The sequence below is a fragment of the Xyrauchen texanus genome, chromosome 44, assembly GCF_025860055.1.
Source record: "Xyrauchen texanus isolate HMW12.3.18 chromosome 44, RBS_HiC_50CHRs, whole genome shotgun sequence".
Taxonomy (NCBI): Eukaryota; Metazoa; Chordata; class Actinopteri; order Cypriniformes; family Catostomidae; genus Xyrauchen; species Xyrauchen texanus.
In genome coordinates, this window is record NC_068319.1 from 31,492,262 (window position 1) to 31,511,920 (window position 19,659).

At 38.7% G+C, this 19,659-nt stretch overlaps 1 protein-coding gene across 3 annotated transcripts in view; it reads left to right on the forward strand.

Moving 5' to 3' along the window:
• LOC127636781 (uncharacterized) overlaps positions 1-19,198 on the forward strand; it is a 29,954-nt gene extending 10,756 nt beyond the window's left edge. The window contains exons 1-9 of one of the 3 annotated variants that reach the window (XM_052117508.1): positions 7,768-7,855; positions 8,780-8,924; positions 9,319-9,484; positions 10,752-10,986; positions 11,080-11,223; positions 11,312-11,474; positions 11,592-16,720; positions 16,868-16,914; positions 17,040-19,198. In XM_052117508.1, the coding sequence (XP_051973468.1) occupies positions 8,804-8,924; positions 9,319-9,484; positions 10,752-10,986; positions 11,080-11,223; positions 11,312-11,474; positions 11,592-16,720; positions 16,868-16,914; positions 17,040-17,703 (6,669 nt within the window). In that variant the 5' untranslated portion in view covers positions 7,768-7,855; positions 8,780-8,803 and the 3' untranslated portion in view covers positions 17,704-19,198. Of the gene's footprint in view, positions 1-7,767; positions 7,856-8,779; positions 8,925-9,318; positions 9,485-10,751; positions 10,987-11,079; positions 11,224-11,311; positions 11,475-11,591; positions 16,721-16,867; positions 16,915-17,039 lie in introns of those variants that run through there. The other 2 variants (XM_052117511.1, XM_052117510.1) reach the window with 2 other exon arrangements.
• Positions 19,199-19,659: the final 461 nt, after the last annotated feature.

The following is a 19,659-nucleotide window of genomic DNA, read 5'->3' on the forward strand; positions in this document are numbered from 1 at the left end:
CAAAAACAAGAAGAAATCGTTCTGTCTAGTAGCACTTTCTTTAATGTGGGTACTGTGTTTAACATGTATGGTACAGTATGAATATAACTTCTTTTTTTTTTTTTTTTTGCCTTGTAATGTTTTTAAAAGGTTGAAACATGTAGGATACATATCTGGAGAAATATGATGTTTTAAATATGAAGTTCATGCATGCCAACAGTTGGGTCCTAACAAACTTTAAAATTTATCTGAAAAAATGGTGCTATATGAGAACACATAAAGGTGCTGAACTGGACCCTAGCTGCATGCATGTTGAATGACAATGGAAAAAGTAGAGTAAACCTGAGGCTAGATGCTGTCTTCAAGATGAACGACAACATGTCCTTTCTCAATGTGTAACTGTAAATCATGCATACATGGTATATTCACACACTGCTTTGTGTTGATAGATAGACGATCTTAGCTTGATCTGTTTGGATGCTCCCTGCCAACATGTCTGGCTTAATTCAGCAGTTACTGTGCATTTACTGATTGGCAGTGAACAGAATGATATAGGAAAGGTTTACTAATGTTAAAGCTAATTGATCTTTTATTAATGACCAGAACAGCTGCAAACCATCAGACAAGTTAGCAGGGAAAAGGCTAAATACCCTGGCAGACTCACACTTTACAGTCAATAGTACTGTACATGATACATATTTGAGTGACATGTCATGGTGGAAATCCTCACCAAAGTACAAGTTGAAATCCATCATGCTTATTTACAGTAACAGAATATTTGTGTGTAAAAGTTCCACAGACAATCTAATAAAGTACAACTTTTTTATGTTTAAAGTGTGTGTGTGTGTGTGTGTGTGTGTGTGTGTGTGTGTGTGTGTGTGTGTGTGTGTGTGTGTGTGTGTGTTTTATTAACCCTTCAGAGGTCACTGGTTGTAAGGTCGGGATCATGAGAATATGATAACACTAGAAGTCGACATGTTGCAACCGAATGTTCCATTGCTTTGACATCAATCATTCTGCTGAGCTACCGACAAGTGCCATCGCCCATTACACATTTTTGCATCAATTCATAAGTTTTTACCTTTTCCTGCGGTTCTTCTGATCAGTAGCCTCAAAGACGGGTTCTGATCCTGTCTAAAACCAGGAAGTAATCGTGTTCACCTGATCAATGGTGAGCGTGATTTGAAGGCTCCATTTTGCCTCTGAGATTACATTTTGACTCCACTGAATGTTAGGTTCAGGTTTGGGTTAGGGCATCTGGATCATAAAAATATGCCTTCCTCTGTATTAGATCATATACAACTAGATTTTGGGGCCCCTCTGTGGGCAGAGGTGGCGTCAGCCGATTTTGCCTGGGCTTCAGCCCCGAATGTTTTGAGTGTAGCCCCGAATGTATTTTGAAAAGTTGACTGACAAATATGAAACCAGACAAAAGCCTATGTAAACCTCCGAAATCATAAGTTGCCTTATTTCATTGTGCTTTGGCTTTGCACATACTGCATACAGCCTGTAAAAATAGACATAGGCATAATCTAGCCTATAGAATAAGTTCCTTTGCTGTCGGTAGCCTATGGGCGACTCCGTTTCTTCCTCTCTGTTGAATATGCAGCAGGTAAAGGAGGAGCTTGCACAGTCGTTGACATTGTAAGCCCGTTTATCGGTCCAATGCCGGTCTCCAATAATACGGGTGAAGGTCTCTGCGCGTTACAGTCTTTCTTGTACGCAACACAACAATATTAAATGAAATACATTTTCTCTTATGTATTATCTCGTTATTTCATCTGACTCCATAAATGAAAAAGGTTTTTAATGATATCTGAGTATCATTAAAAGTGAGCGAATGTTTGATTATTCCTTTAACGCTTTAATTGTACTTACCCGTTTCGATTAAGAAACTATGTCGCTTTGAGGTCCTCGCGTGTTTTCTCTACACCGCGGGTCTCACGATCACAAGCGGCCAGTATTGGATCATCAAACAGAGGTAATTGCTATATACCTGAGATCGGTCACGTTCACGTATACACAATCAAAGATACTTCAGTATAGCCCCATGGAATTGCATACACTTGAATGTAACTTAACGTTTTCTTCAGTAGAGGTCACGGCCACTAGTACAGATGTAAGTTGACCAACATAACTTCTCTTATAATAGCTTTGGATTGGCCATGCGTGGTTTCCCACGTACACTTATCTGGAGAAACATCAAATTAAAACAGAGGTAAGACACCCAGATTTAGATTGGTCAAGCAGCGTTTGCTGTTCTAAACGGAAATTCCCTTTTTGTCTTTGCAAACCAAGTACACTTGAATCGATGCCAAATATTATTCGTCACTAATCTGACGTAGACTTGCGGTAACATACGAATCGTTTAATCTGTTTGGGAAACACAATGTCAGAGTCAGTCAGAATAAAATCAAATGTTGACAATTTATTGACCAGGTAACATAATCAATTCATCAATTCCAATTAGACATTGATAAGTCAAAGTTAGACATTTTATGAAAACATAAGAAATACGAATTGCAATCACCTGAAATAAACTACAAACAGTAAACTGTTTGGGATCGTCTGATTACAGAGAGCCCTGAGCAATGTGTGGCCTCTCCTTAAATACCCAGATAATTCAACATGCTTACCAAATGGTGGTGTCTGTCATTATAATTAGATTTTGGTCCCCTGTTGAGGGGGTTCCTGTAGATTAACATACAGGAGGTATGGAGGATCTGGGGGAGGGCACACCTTTAAGGGGCACACCACATTTCACATATTTTATAACTTCTTTTAGCTTTTCATTATGGCTGAGAGGATGAGACCAGTTTACCAGGCGCACTGAGAGACTTTAAATGATACCAAACATGTTATAGTTACTTTTTGTACACACTTCACATTGCATAGGTTTTTAGTGAGCTTTAAGTGAGGAGGAGGAGTGAGATGAAGGGTCTTTAGAAGGGAGGTGTTAGCTGCACAGTATGTTGCATCTCGGATGTTGCTGTTACATCTGCGAGAGAGAGTTCAGATGTTAATTCTCATGAGAGCCTTTTGTTTTCTCGAGGAGTAGCCCAGACTCACTGGCACCCGCCTTACAACATCAACTAACGTTACTTAGTGGTGATTTAACAGCAGTTAGCAGGAAAGACAGCAAAAATTAAGCAAATGAGGCTTTGGGGATTTTTCCGAAAGAAGTCAGTGGGTAAGAATTCACATTTGTTTTTGTCCTTAAAGTCTGAAGATCATCATCTAGCTGGCTTTCACCCACAGTAGGCTAAACCTCAAGTGGTCCATTACCGACCCATAGATTGGTAGCTCCTTGTTAGCGCAATCGCCTCTCACGCCAGAGACCGCGGTTCGAGTCCCATTCGGAGTGTTCTTTTCTTGTTTATCAGGTGTTGCTTTCGCTAAGGATAACCAATAAGAATTAGCATAAAATGTATGTATGACTTGTTTTGTGATATTAGTTTGTAGTAAGTATACACCTTGATTTGATTAAATGGTTTTGTAGAATGAAGCAAAGATGAGCAACAGACTGAGGAGCAGCAGCAGCAGCTGTGCCAGAATCAGGCATGGAAACTGGTAACAATTAATAAGTCACTTTACTTTAGAGAAAGTTAAAATTGAAACATTGTTTATCCCAATGATCCTAATGAAAGGATTTTGACAGATGAATTATTCTCATAGAGATGATGAGAATTATATACAGTTCGATGCCATAGTGTGTCAATGAACTTAGACTATAGTCATTCATGTATTGCTTTAACTTAGGATCTTATACATCATTTTGACTATTTATGTCAAAAAATATAAATTATTTATATTCAATATTTTTTTTACCTCACTTTACTCACTATAATATAACTCTTTTGTGATGACTTTATGTTAATGTACATGAAAATTCAAGAATCATGATAGATATTAGGGCAATCCCACTGATCTGCTCTTCCCAATACATTTTCTTCAATGGTATTGGTCTACAATTTGAAATATGTAGCACTTGATGAATTAGTTGTTTGAAGCTGATTTGCAATAAGTTATGTGCTGTATCTGTTCTTTTGCATCACAGATGATTCAGGGAGGAGAGAGGATGAGTTAGTCGAGGATAGTACTAAAGTGGAAGGTTTAGGAACTGTAGAAACAGGCCCAGCCAGAGCAAAACTCAAAGAATACCCTCTCACCAGCTTTGGACTACAGGGAAGTGGTTGCTAGTGTGAAAATAAAATTGTCTGTGCTAAGTCCCGGATGTCCTTCAATGCTGGAAACGCCTCTGTCTGTGGGCATTTTACCTAGAAACTGAGAGTGGTCTGTCTCGACATGCAAGACAACAAGACACATAAATTCCACAATTACACGGCACATTCACTACAAGTAATGCAGGGAAATCCTAAAGTCTTGGTACAACTGGATGTCACATTCATACACTGTTGTGTTTATTTGGTGTCCCACAGCACCCATACACCTTCACCTATCCATAACTCTAAACCTAACCATAACCACAAAGATTTAAAAAAAGAAAAGTTTGTAAAATCGTTAAATATAGTGCTGAATTAATAGTTCTTTTGAATTCAATCATACAACCGTATACTAGGTGATGACAGTGAGAAATGTAATGAAAATGAAGAGAACCAATTAATATGCTCACGTAATGTTTGTCTTACAATTTATATCTTTTTTTTTTATTATTGAACAAGCAGAAACTGAAGAAACATTTTCAGGTACAGAGTAAAGAGCACTTCCACAAAATTTCATATTAAAGAAATTTACCAGTTTACCATTTATATCTTCAGTTTAATTATATGATATGTGACATGTGATTTAAAAGTTATTCTTTGTGATATATTTAAAAAGTTACGAAAAATTAAGTGATTGCATAGGAATTTTTCAAAGTTCTTGTAGCCAATAGAATCGCTTCATGATCCAAGGGGGTGTTATGTGTAGTGGGCCTGAAGTGGTTGTGCCTTGGTGTCATGACAAATGGATTCCCCCCTTAAAATATCCCTCTGATGTCACAGCAATAGCTTGTTTCGTCACGGCACTGCGTTGCTGTGGGGCGGAATGCAGATGGAGGGCAGGAAGTGATTTTCTACATAGGAAAGCACTATCACAAACTCAAAATGCCTATTTTTTGCATCGTTTACGGTTGCTCAAATCCACCAAACCAAGAAACCACAAGGAGTTTTATCGTGTACCAAAAGTTGTTGTTCATAAGGGGGAAAATGCAAGAAATCGACTGAAAAACGCTGGAAAAATAGCTTGTAAACCTGCGTCTGCTGTCTGGAGGAGCCAAGTCTGCTAATGCTCATGTGTGCAGTGACCACTTCGTCAAAGGTAAGTTAATACAACTTATGTGGCTATGTTTATGTAACGTTAGCCGTTTCCATACTTTGTATAGTTAAAGTAATTGTTTTTTCTTCTCTTTGAGTTTGTACCTCTGTAACTGAACAAAAATACGTAACTATAGCAAATCTAATTACAAAGTATTTGCAGGCAAACTTAAATAACTTAACCTGCCATGCAATTACTTCGTCTTGTTTCACAATGATCCATGTCTTTAGTGGGGTTTCGGCGGACCTTTGAAAGTGGTTAAAATAATCACGTAAACAACCGTAACGCTAACAACAAGAGATGCCGCAGCGTTTAATGTTTGTTGTTAGGTTAATCCACAGGACAAAAAAGAAATGCTACACGACAGTCATTGTGGAGCACCTTGGTACCGTGGTCGTTGACCCAACCACTAACAAAAAAGTTGTATGCCTCCATACTTTTGTATGCTTTCATTTGTTTTCTGGAGTAGAAGAATGTCTGGAGGACAAGGTAGTTGCTTATATCTACCGCCTCGATGGCAGGCAAGTATTTCAGTTCAGTTGAAAAATCGCTCCTCTTCATAACACAAGGATCACGTCCAACTTATGTTGTGATTTTCTGTTTATATCTTTCTCTCGTGATCGCATCTAAACTAGTAAAGTACGGACTTTCCTCCATCTCTTCCATTCTGCTTTTCACTTCCTGTCCTCCATCTGAATTTCGCGCGTCATAAGAATCACGTGACTGCAAACAAGCAATTCCGTTGGCTGAGGGACCTATTAATGGGTACTATATTCACTGCCTGAGTAAAAATTCTTTAAATCATATTAGGATGTATGTAGATATAACTTCGTAAATACAACATTTAATGACTTTTAAACCATAATTTACACATGATAGTATATAACTGAAGCTATAGATTGTGAAATTAAAGATGTGTCATTGTATGTGTTTTTCAGTTAGCATAGACTTCAGTGACATGCTATCATGATAACATGATAGTTTTACAAACGGTCACCCCCATGGGGACTAGATTTTCAGGGTGGACTCAATTTATCATGACACCGGATGCAGACAGATAAACTTGGGAGAAACTGGGACTCAGCAACACTTCCTGCTTCTGCCACTGGGGACAGTAGTTTGAATTTTGGAAAGCACATTTCAGAGTTTAGCTGAAGAACTTTTGACCTTCCATCTCCGAATTCACAGCGCAATCTGTCTGTTGAAGTTTATGCTGGCAAAAAAGGAAAATATGAACATGTTGGCTGTAGTCATCTTTCCCCCCACTACATTAAGTTTAAACAAAAGCTAAAAATAAAAGAACTGCATCATTACATAATAAATTAGGTCTTTTTTATTATTGAATTTTCTGTGAACAAGTCAAGAAGACATCCGAGTCATATCCTGCCAGTGATATATGGATGGACAAACAATAAAGCAAATAGCACAAACTGTCTGGTCTTTCTAGTTTAGTTAGCTGATAAATCTGTTTAACTTTGTTTGACTGTACTAAGCAAATCATAACTAATGCTATCCACAGACAGAAGAAATACACCCACTGTATAAACAGCATTAATATGCAAACTATACAGTGTTACTTTATTACTTTCTAGTGTTTTACTGTTCGCTGCCTGCTGTGGAGTCTAGTTTTCAGGAAGCGTGGATGCTTTTTTAAGTTGAAACAACACGTTTATTTTTACAGTGTATGACTCACTGAAGCTCAACTTGAAGTGCTGAGGCAAGATGATCGGAAGAACTACAATCAGTTGCCACAACTGAACCTTTCTGGCCTTATCTTTACGAAATACAGGTCATTTTGTCACATAGTTATGTTTTTCTATCTATTTCATAGAGCTGCATTCACAGTGCTTTAAGAACATTGTCTGAGACCTGAATTATTCAAGAGTAAAAAAAAAGGAAACACAGAAAACAACAGCTTGTATGCTAGTGTGATCATGCCTGTGAATACTGTTAACAGAAGCTTCTCTTTCTGAGAAAGACCATCAGCTGATACAAACTCATTTCCTCTCTTGCATAATGACCACTTGATCCAAAGTTAATCCATTTGAAACACAAGTTATGGACGTGTATGTATGTGTACCATTTTATTGCGATTGTTCAAATGTCGCTTATTAAGCAGTATGTCAGCAAGAAGCAACTATATCGCAAATAAAAAGCACAGGGATATTGTCGTTATTATCGTTTTCAAACTGCCAGCACTTTCCAATATGAAGTCCTGTGATGACCCTTGACCTGCTTCAGGAGTAGATTCTAAAAGAAACATAATCCTCAAATAAACACATTTCTAAGTATTTTTACAGTACAATGATGCAGATGTCTATGTGGCTGATGTGTTTAAGGCTCATTGGTGAGTGGTCTAAAGCAGAAGTCGTGGTGTGTGTGTACTAACAGTACAAGGTAATTTCCTGAGCCCTTGCTGTTCAGTGTTTGAGGTCAAGCGATTTCCTTTTTGGTATGTCTCACTTGATGTTCCTCAAACTGAAGTGACAAACTTCGCCCAGTTCCCTGCTAAGACATCTTAGATCATGTCAAACATGTTCAACTGCCACTTCTCATGATGGTAAGTACCTAGCATTTCTATCTTAAAAGTCGAAAATGATAATTTTCCTCATAAATGTACTGACACCTGTAAGACCAGCATAATGTTTTTTGTGTAACCCCTGCCGTACGCAAGAGAGGACATGCAGTAATAAAAGTAAGATCAGGTATCAGGTGTATTTACTAATAAACCTCTAATATAAAGACTTTCTTTCTCTTTTAAACAAACACATAGCAGATATTTCATTCAGAGATCAATCCATGTGATTATCAGATCAGTACAACATTACTGAAGTTGTGTTGAACTGACCATGTCAATGCTTAAGCATTTATGTGGTAATGTTTGCTTGAAGTTGTTGCATCATAGCTATGTCTCCTAAGACCTAATACCAGCAATGTTCAACTTACCAGTTCTAAAAGATTTACATTTCATTGGTGCATTTTATCATGCATTGTGCTGACTTCTGCTGCTGTGGCAGTGTGGTTATATGGGTAGTTGACATGAAATACTTTTGGAAAGTTGACATGTTCTGTTCCATTTTAAACTATTTTTTAAAGTATCTCAAATTATATAAAAATTACAATTATATACAAACAATATTATTATTATGAATGCAGCTTTTATGACCTCCACAGACATTTAAATGTGGGATTAATGTCCACAACCCATTTTTATCCCAAAATATGACCTTCCTAGTCAGTTTCAAGGGCTAATCTATTGTTATCTATACAAAAACCAAGGAAAGGAAATGAGCAGATAGAGGTTCTGTGTTTTATCTTTTTGCCTTTTTTACAAGTGACACTTTAAAATTGGCGATAGCTTTATCATATGTGAAGATCTGCTGAAAAGAGTGTATCTCATACACAGGGCTGTGGCTGAACACCACAGACAGCCATCTATATTCTGTTTTTACACATCAGATTAATACGTTTACTGTTATTTCAGGGTACGTTTCAGTTGTAAACAAGTATGGAGAGAAGACAGCATGAGGAGACAGCAGAGGGCTTCACAACACACCAGCCAAAGTTATCAGGACCCCTGGCACTGAGGAACTTCACCATACCAAGGAAGAAACGGACCTCTGGAGAAGGTTTTCATAGGTTTTCACAGCATGCAAATCAACCTTTGAAACAACATTGCAGTAAAATTAATATGTAACAGACCAGGGCACTATCATAAGAAAATGTCGCACTGGTGACTTTTTCTCCTCAGTTTGAAGGATTCTGATCTTTTGATATTGTCACAGAAGTGGTTTCAACCACAATACAAATATATTTTTCTATATTAATTATTTATTTGGGATATTTTTGGGTTGACTACATTTTGGTGTATTGCAGAATATAGAATGATGTTTCCTTATGAGAGTGACCAATCTTTGTGATGTATATTAAGAAGTCAAACTGTCTGGTAAAAATATTGTCCTATACAATTTATTTCTGTTACATTTTTCGACTGTGCTAATTGGTTTCTTTTTGATGGATCAGTCCTTTTGGAGCAATGTCCAGAGAAGAGCCGAGATTACAATCTCATTCAGTCGAAACTGAGAGATTCCAGGCTGGACACGTGTAAGGACCAAGCAAACACATGGCTTTGGAAAGATGTTCGTTTAGTGCACAATGAGGAGCTTCTTAGAAGGTTTGCAGAAAAAAGGTAATGACCAAAATCTGTACCCGCAGAATTCAACAGAAAGCTCCATTAATTTCCTGGTGGTTTGCAAATTGATATATGTGTGGTTCATTACATGTATTGTGGCAGTTCGGAGGTAAAATGTCAGCTCTGTGGCACTAAAGGCAAATTTTTCAGTTTTTAAGGTTAATGCTCTATGACAGTGGTTCTAAACCCTGCCCCTGCCCCTGCCCCCACCCCCACAACCCCCAACACTGCACATCTCGGGAGGGGGGGGTTCTCCCCTTTCTCCCCAATTTGGCATGCCCAATTCCCAATGCTCACTAGGTCCTCATGGTGACACAGTTGCTCACCTTATTCTGGGTGGCGGAGGACAAATCTAAGTTGCCTCCGCTTCTGAGACGCATCTTATCACGTGGCTTGCTGGATGCAGAGACATAGCAGAGACATAGCGACAATTTACCACGTGCACCATTGAGAGCGAGAACCACTATATCACGACCATGAGGTGGGTAAACCATGTGACTCTACCCTCCCTAGCAACCGGGCCAATTTGCATGCTTGGAAGTCCTGGCTGGAGTCACTCCATGCCCTGTATACCCTGGATTCAAACTCATGACTCCAGGGGTGGGAGTCAGCGTCATTACTCGCTGAGGTACCCAGGCCCCAGCCCACACCTTCTTGGCTCACAGAATTTCACTGTGCATAGGAAAATGTGACTGCACTTTACTCGTGATTTTGTGTGAAAGGGAATAAATAGTAGTGCCTCTAGTGTTCAATTACCAGGAAACTGCCACAATACATAGAATAAACCACATAAAAATAATTTTGCAAAACTGTAGGAATAGTAACGTGACTCTATGAGACCAGGTTGGCAAAGTTGGAATGCCAGTCATTTACATAGTTGAACACATTAATCTGCCCTTGCGGTATGTTTAGTTGTTACAGTATATACCCCTGCTGAAAAGAACAGCATTGCTGGTCCCCAGCTTATACTGTGTTTTGGGTGCTGGTCTTCCTGCATGGGTGCTAGTGTGCTGGTGTCTGCATCAGCCTTTTAAACTATCTTAACCTGCTTCATCAGAAAGACCATGCTCGTCAACCAGTTTCACCAGCTAGGTTTTGCTTGTGAAAAGCAGGGCTATGCTGGTCTACCAGCTAGACTTGCACCAAACTTGCACTGACCAGCATTAACCATCCTTCCCATGGGAATTGTATGCTGGTGTGTAACTTAAACAAAGGTTTTAACTAACATGTTATATCTGTCCTCGCTCATTGGTTGCCTCTACAGGGCAGAGATGCGTGCTAAAGGAAGACATGGGAGAGAAATGGAGGAAAGATTCTGTTTTTTTGTTGCATCGGATCAAATGACAGCACAGATTTATCAGCATGGTCTACTAGTTGGCAGCACAGTCCAGCATGCCCTGGGAAAGCCATCACATGGAGTATATTTGTTTAAACATGTAGATGTTGCATTGAAATCAACTAACAATATATTAAGCACTAAAAATCTGCTAATTTTCAAGGTTTGTTGGATTTTTCCTGTGTCATATACAGTCCTGATCATTGTTCTTATATTGTGAAATGGCAACTGGAAATTTCTATACTTTTGGCTATAGGTTCTGTATGGAAAGGTGAAAAAAATCGCACAGAGCTCAGACTTCAACAAAACCCAGGATCCCACAGTTGGCTTTGACTGTCACATGTTTAAAGATGCAGTATCCCATAGAGACAGTCTCCAGCAGCAAGTACTGGGTTCCTCTGTGAGTTGGCATCATTTTAGGAAAGAAATGTTCCAAACAATTCAATCTGAAGTTCAACAGGAGTCATGACAAAGCTTTATATTTCCAGGTTTTTCTGTTTGACTTCAATGAGAACCAGGAACTCAATGAAAGACCCAGGCAGTGTTTGCCCTTTGCTGTAGTTTCATTTGTTTCTGCCAGCAGTTTAATTTGGACTGGACCTACAATCTCACCAGTATCACCTACTATTCTTCCAGTTGGCTCAGTGCATGGTAAATATGTATTTATTAATACATCATAAACACACCCAGTCATACATTACGCAACATTTTGTATCTAATAATTTCAGAAATCCCTTTGAGAATGTATGTTTCCCTCTAACCCTGTAGAAACAGTAGACCATTTCAAGGCATGTACTGTGGCTGAGAGAAGAGGCAAAGGAGACACTGCCACCATTACATTTAAACATTTCAGCATGCCAGACTATTTTGTACCAGATTATACACCTCAGAATGCAGGAATAGAGGCTCTGTTTCAAAATATGGAAAACACTCAGTCACTCAACCCAAAGCAGCACTGGATTCCTGCCAGTCAGGATTCCACACCAAATGTGGATCACACTGCTTTCTCTCAAAGCTTACTGGCAAAGGAAGAATGCCTATGTAATCAAATACTAACTACTTCAAGTACAAATGAAGGAAATGATGATAAATATGACACAATACCTCAAAGTCCATCCATGTCCAAAATGTCCACCATAGTGTATTCTTCACGCTTGGTTAAGGATCCTCGTCTCTCTAGGCGAGAAACAAACCAACAGATACATTTCTCAAAGGCAGAGACAACATTTAGCACCTTAGGATGTGAGGAAATAAAATGCAAACCAACCCCTCAAACCCTGGAAGTAAATGATGTGTTTGCTGGAACTGAGTCTGTTCCAAAAGAGCCATCACATATGGACATAAAGAAGGATAAAAGAAATAAGTGCTGTTGTCTACAATCCTCAACAAGCAAATGTGGACATTCCTCAAAGCAAAAAGCAGAAACATTGCCCTCAATGAAGTTATTCAAAATGAAATTCCAGAAATATGCTGAATACTTCAGACTGAAGGAGGAACAGAGGCATCAAAAGATCTGGTCACTAGAAAATATGTCACTAGATCAAAAGCAAGCATTAATGGACCGCATACATTTCTATGAGGTTTATTTTCAGAAGTATAAGAAGGGGTTGCTATCTCAAAAGGTCAATGAGACACAGCAGGCGTCCAGTTTGTCTGAAAGAGAACCCAAAGAAAATCTAATTTTACACACAACAGAGAATACTTGCAAACAGAATCAGTCTAATGTGAGCCAAACAAAAACTTACGATGCTTCAACAGATTTTGCTCACAGGGAGAAGTGCTTTAGAAACATTGGCAACACAGACATTCATGAGACAAACCATCCAGATAAGCCAAAATCTAGTTCTGTAATGCTGGTAGAAAAAAAGCTGGATCTTCTACCAGAGAATCATCAGGACTATGTGGACCATTCTGATGGTCTGGTTGATACATCAGGAAAACTTTCTGAGCTAGCCTCTGATGCACAAATTGTGCAATTTGATCCCAAGCAATCCCAAGTGCCTGTAACTAGACACAACATAGAAGGTAAAATGAATCACAAGATAGTATGTCAAAGTGAGCTGTCCACATGTGTGGTAGAGGACCCTGTGAATGAATCTACTCCAGTTGTTTACTTCGTTGAAGAAACTAGCCCCGAATCATCCCTTATGTATGCAAACAACATCACTTCTATGGAAATTGCAAGCTGTGTTGAAGTCTCTAGCTGTGAAGCATCAGAGAACTGTAGTCTTAACCCCACAATGGAAGTAACACAAGTGCTGAATGGGCAAAATCAAAAAGGGGGTACTACATGTGCTGAAGGCTCTGAAATATCTGCAGAGCTTGAAATGGAAGAAAACATAAATTATAGGGAATTGTACACAAGACTTCAACTTGATCAACTATTGGCAAGCAAAAATGGAAAGCATATTTTCTCTACAAAAGCTTACCTCACACCCAGAGTTATGGGTAGACCTACAAACACCATTGCCAAGCTAAAGAAAGACAGCAAAGATCACTGCAAAGACATTAGGATTTGGGAAGATCTCATTGTCACTTTAAAAGCCAACAAAACTGCTGCCCATACGAAACAAACACGTTCTCTCTCTGATCGCTTTTCAAAAATCAAAGGCCTACAAACGAGGCTGACTGGCCTCATGAAAGGAAGAAATGTCAGGAACAGCAAAGTGATCCAAAATCCAGAGACCCAAATTGCCAGCAGTGAAGGATACAAGAAAACTGGAACCCATAACTGTGAACTAATACAACTATTAGCACAAAGGTACAACCATGCTAAATACAGAAGTTTGAGGAGACAAGGCAAGAAGAAGGCACATATCCGAAAACAGCACTCAGCCCTTTCAAATTTTCATTCTCTGAGGAGGACAAACTATTTCAAGAAGAGACATTTTTGGAAAGCAAAGAATTGTATGAAGTCAACTGAGAGTTCCCATAAATCAGTGTACAGTAAAGAAACATCAGACTCTTCAAATAGTTCTTCACATGCTTCTGAAACAGTCTTAACAGAAAGAAAAGATAATGGACCCGACCCTCACACATCTCATGCGGACTGTGAAAGTCAACGGTTATGCATTCAGGGTTGTCAAGAGACTAATGATTATAAAAGACTACTCCAAAACCATTGTTCTCCAATCATATCTCCTACTAACAAAGATCTTACACCAAAACCTACAGAACCACATTCACAAGATTCAATGGACACTAACAAGAAAAAACCAACAGAAGATGTTATTAATTCAACTCCAGTAATGGTAGATGAAGTGGGACAATTTAAGACATCCAAGAACAGCTCAACTCAAAACAAAACCTTGATAACACATGCACGTATGTTGAATGATTCAAGGACAGACTATAAGAGTACAATCTTAGACAAAGAAAGCATGTTACAGGAACTGACATCAGAAACTGAATCAGTTCCATTAGGCAGGGCGGAGCAGAAAACAATGAAAAAATCAATGGAGGACAATGCGGAAGCCACTGAGCGATTGAATTTACAGGAATGTGAGGTATTAGAAACACATAGTGATATGACAATAAGCAATGCAATCAGCAATCACACAACTAATCTTCAGATAAACATGACTCCCGAACTCAAAGTGATGGATACTATCCATGATAAGACTGAGGTAGACATTTGTTGTGATGTTGCAATGGATAATATAACATTTAATGAGACAAATGCTAGTGTAGAAACTTATCTAAACTTCAGGTGTTTAGACAAAGGCGAGATGCTGGCAAATACCCCAAGTAATAACCCATCAACATCTACTAACAAGTTTACTTATAGCAGTGTTAGGAGTAGTAATACAGAGATCAAAATGGCAAAAGGTCAAGGAAAAGCATTGCTTGAGACATCATCAGATTCAATGCATTGTGTTGTAGAGGCTTTCAAATGTACATCAAATAATGTTGTTGATCTTACTGCTGATGATCCAGTTTCAAGTGGTCAGTGTGAGAATGCTTCAGAACTCACAAAGAGCAATGAAACAAATTTGTTTGGGATTTCCATTTCAAATACCAAACATGCAAGCACTGTCATAATAAAAGAAAATGGTCATTTATCCAGACTGGAAAAAAATGAAAACTGTGATAAAGACTCTCCAGAAACACAGCTCATTTCTAAACTAAGAGATTATCTGACCAAATTTGAGTCCACTGTCAAGAAACAAGAAGCAGTAAATGAAGATTTGAAGGAGAGACCAGTGGCGTGGATAACCCTCGACAGTACAGCACATAAACAGAAGTTAGCGGAAAAAGGCCAATACTGCACAGTGAATTTGCCCAGCCATATGCCTCAGGGGAGTGACACCATTACAAAAGGCAATTCCAGTGAATACCCTGACACCTCTGCGCAAACTAGGTTGATTCCTGGAAGTGAATATTTTCAAACTGGAGCCAATGTTTACTTACTAGCACCTGCTGGATCCAAGAGGGATAGACGTTCACCTCAGACCAGAAGAACCAGCAGGCTTGAATCAAAGACGGCAAGAAGTACCTCTTTCACAAGTGTCAGTCCTGACAGCACCAGTTCACTAGACACTGACAAACTTAAAACTAGTCCTCTTGCTTGGGCCCAGGTGAACAACAGGAATGACGCTCCCACTGAAAACTCCACCAATGCCCCCAATGCACAATTCCGGACGCAAAGTAAAAGTACAACAAGGCAACAAAATCCCATCACCTGCTCCCAAGACTCAGTGAACATAAATCGTTTATGTGAAAGGAAGAGTCAATCGAATCGACCTTTGGACACAATAGAAATCATTTATAATGGAAATGTGAGCAGTACATTTGCTGAGAGTGAGTATAGTGTCAGTGACATCTCAAACACTCTTAAAATGGCTGATCAAACAACCTCATTAACCAAACTTAGATCTCTGCAATCTAAATGCAAGAGCATGCTGCAGTATTTCATTTCAAGTTTTGAACGAGATCAGAAAGTTCCATTCAACCAATCTTTTGTTTCAAGGCATCTTATCTTGGAACAATATTTAGACTGTCCACCTGCACAAGTAGACCTGAAGTACGAAGCGGTGAACTCTTTCTTGGAGTTGCAGATGATGATGGAAACATGGCAGTTTGTTGAAAACAAAATCAACTTTCTGAGTGGAAAACCTACCTTTAGGAGTTTGCTTTACTATGATCCTTCCCTTTATGGTGAACTCTACAAGGGGGAGGTCGGCTTTCAGCAGCAGTCATCATTATTTGCTTCTTTTCAAAAGGTCCTGGTGCAGGAGGGCTATAGTAAACTGCAGCAATACTACACTGCCGTATCCTCTCTGCACCATCAGCTCCACACATCCCCTGGTGCATCTTACTACATGTATCTGAAAAGTAAACGTGAGCTGCTAGAGGCAGAAGCAGCACTCAGAAATTTGCATGATATTAAAAGCTTCTTTTTGTCAGTACCTATGGCTGCTATGATCAACTTTGGAGACAATTTGGAAAGTCTGGAAAGGGTCCACAAAGTTATAATGGCTTTTGTGGAAACACCATCGGATCAGTTGCCAGGGACTTTTGATGTGGGCAAAGCAGAGCATCTGTCTATAACATGCAGATATCTCCAAGAAAAAGCTTTTTTTATTAGGTCCTGCAAAGAAATGGTCAGCAAAGTGTCATGGTTTGGTATAGAGCACCTTCTTTATGATGCCTCTAAGGTTCTTATATGGCAAGACATGAATAATGGTGTGCCAAGTGAAGTTCTTAAGACGTATAAGAGTTCAAACCCACAAATTATTTTTGGGGTAACAGAGTCTGGCGTCACTCTTGAGAATAAAGTGGAGCAGCCTCCTCAATCCATGGGTGGAGAAGAGACCCCATCTCAAAAACAAACCAATGCTGCTCGGAAACGCAAAGGTTTACAGTTATCGATGTCTACTCAACCCTCTGTTGCACAGGTAGGGTTCTGTTTTAGTCCTCTTCACATGAGAAAATTGAAGAATGGTGTGATTTAAAAAATATGTATTTTATTACATTTATTTCCATTTGTTAAGAAAGGGCAAAACATTGTGTCTTTCAAAGAGTTGTTTTTTTTATAATCCTAGAACTTAATTGCCGAAAAGGAGGCAGCTTACAAAATGGCTAAAAGGAGGTAGGAGTTTGTACATTGAATTTTAGGATCAAATTGCTAATCCTTAATATCAAATGATCAAATGCTTTTTAGTTATCAGTTATCCTGAAATCTGTTTTTTAATAAATGTTCTCCAATATCCCCAGGGTATCTTATCCACCCATAACACCATGTAACATAAATAACAATGGTGTGAATCCACTGTTCAAAAATATTCCTCCAACCTGCGTTGAGAACCCAACACCTTACTACGCTCTTCCTCAAAAACCCAATCCTGTTCATTGGGGTATGGATGGCAGTACTACCGTAGACTGGAATGCCCCAAACTTGGTGTCACCTTCAATATCTCATGCAAACTCTGAAATAAGGTCCCGTCTTCTGTCTAAAAAACAAGTGACTTTATCACGCTCTGATCAGAGGACATCTTCAGCAGATATACAGAGAGCTCAGTGGCCTTCCATCTCAGCTCCTCAAGCAACTTTCCTTGAAGATTCTGGAGTTACATATCCAAGGATTGAGCGTGTGAAACATCAACAAACTAGCACTTCACCACATTGTCCTGTGCTCTCAAAAGAACAAGTTAACCAGTTCACTTTGGCCATGACAAAGCCCTATCCACATTTTCCTTTAAATACATCTTCTGTTCCTCCTCCCCCTCTTTCACTCCAGAACACTATGATGCATGTCCCTGTGCCTGAAACGATTACAGCAATTAGTTACCCCTACTTCCTTTTGAATGGACAAACATTCACCACAGGTTCCACTGCAGCCATTCACCCTGATGCTAGATACTATCCTAATGCCATTTAGGACAAATTTATTACAGCTATGATTAAATAACAAAGCTATATGGCATTTTGTGAGTTAATTTAACTTATAGGGAAGTTGTTCAGTAAATAACATTTTATGTCCCTAACGTTTTCTAGAATTCCACTTATTCAAATATAATTCATATATAACAAATATACCATATATATCAAATACATACAGTATTTACATCTAACACTTCCCATGTATATACCTGTACAAAGAACTGATGTTCAGTTTACTGTATTGTAGTATTTATTGCAAATCAAGATTTCTTTTCTACCACAACTGAGTATAAATAAAGAAAGAAATGTATAATTCCATAGGATAATTGTTCTTCAATATACTGGCTAATTACTGCAACATTACATTCACACAAAACACATCATTAGAGAGCTTAGGCAAAATATTAGTCTATTTTTAATAAATACCTGTACAATAGTTGACAATAGTTACGCTCCAACAGTGTTGTTATCGTACGTTATCAGTGTCATGTGTAATCTCTGCGCCACTAGCCGAACGGAATTAAAAAAATGACCTTTTCTGATTATGCCCAAAATGTCATTGAAAATAACAAGAGATGTGTTTCTTGTAGTGTTAAAAGATAACCTACTGTCAGAAGAAGAATTTTTACTTTTGTACAACATCAGGCTAAAACCTAGTATTTTTATTAATATTATTATTATTTTGTATTTATTTATTTGTATTTTTTATATTTATCCCCTTTTCTCCCAGTATGAGATCTCCCATCTTGCATGACACCACGGAGACTCACAGCATGTGGAGACTCATGCTACTCTCCACGCACAACTTATCCCACTGAGAGCGAGAACCACTAATAACCACCTCGAGGAGGTTACCCCATGTGACTCTACCCTCCCTAGCAACCAGACCAATTTGGTTGCTTAGGAGACCAGGCTGGAGTCACTCAGCACATCATGAATTCGAACTTGTGATAGTCAGTGTCAATACTCCCTGAGATACCCAGACCCCCTTTATTAATATTATTGACGCTATTGTTTTTTTTTAATTCAAAGTCTATTTTAACCAACCGTGGGTAATACATTTATCGTGTGAATTTTGAGTAGGATGTTTAGGCTTCCTTCTGTGCTAACTTTGCGTCATCTCTTGTAAAACATTACATTTACTTTCCTAATCTGTTTCAGTAAACTAAAGTATCAATTATCCAGTAGTAAATGGTTACAACCACATCAGTTACGGTTCTAACTTCAGAAAGCACTGAGTTAATTCACTCATGTGCAGTTGAACACAGAACACTGTGGCCATCCAGTCTGCAGCTGCAGCTAAAAGTCCCCATTATACAACAGTCAGTTCCGGTCCTTACATTTGTGCTGATATTTAGTATAAAAGCACTGCAATGTGTCACTGTTTGCATTACTCAGCATGTCTGTGTTCATGGCTTTCCAAATTGTGGTGGGGATTTAAGAATAAAAAGAAAATTCTCTCATGATTTATTCACCCTTATGTCTTCTCAAACTCGTATATATTTCTTCTACGGAACACAAACAAAGATATTTTGATGGAGATATGATACAGACTAAATATATTCAGACAATGCATGCCAACAGAGTCCAATCATTTCAAGCTACAAAAAGAACATAAAGGCAGCATAAAAGTAATCCATATGACTCATGTGGTTTAATCCTAGTCTCCTTAAATGATACGATCATTTTGGGTGAGAAACAGACCAAAATACAACTCCTTTTTCACCATAAATCTTGCCATCTGCAGTCTCCTTGGCGATCACGATTTGAAGCATGATTACACTTCCTCGCACTTGACGCATGTACACAGTGTGTACACAATGGTTTGGGTGAACTATTCCTTTAATAAGGCGAAAACGTGTGGTCATGTAAACACTTTGAAATGGTTTTCTTTTATCTGGGTAAGGTCATAGACATTTTAAGCATAAACCAATTGGCACACACAGCATTTTGC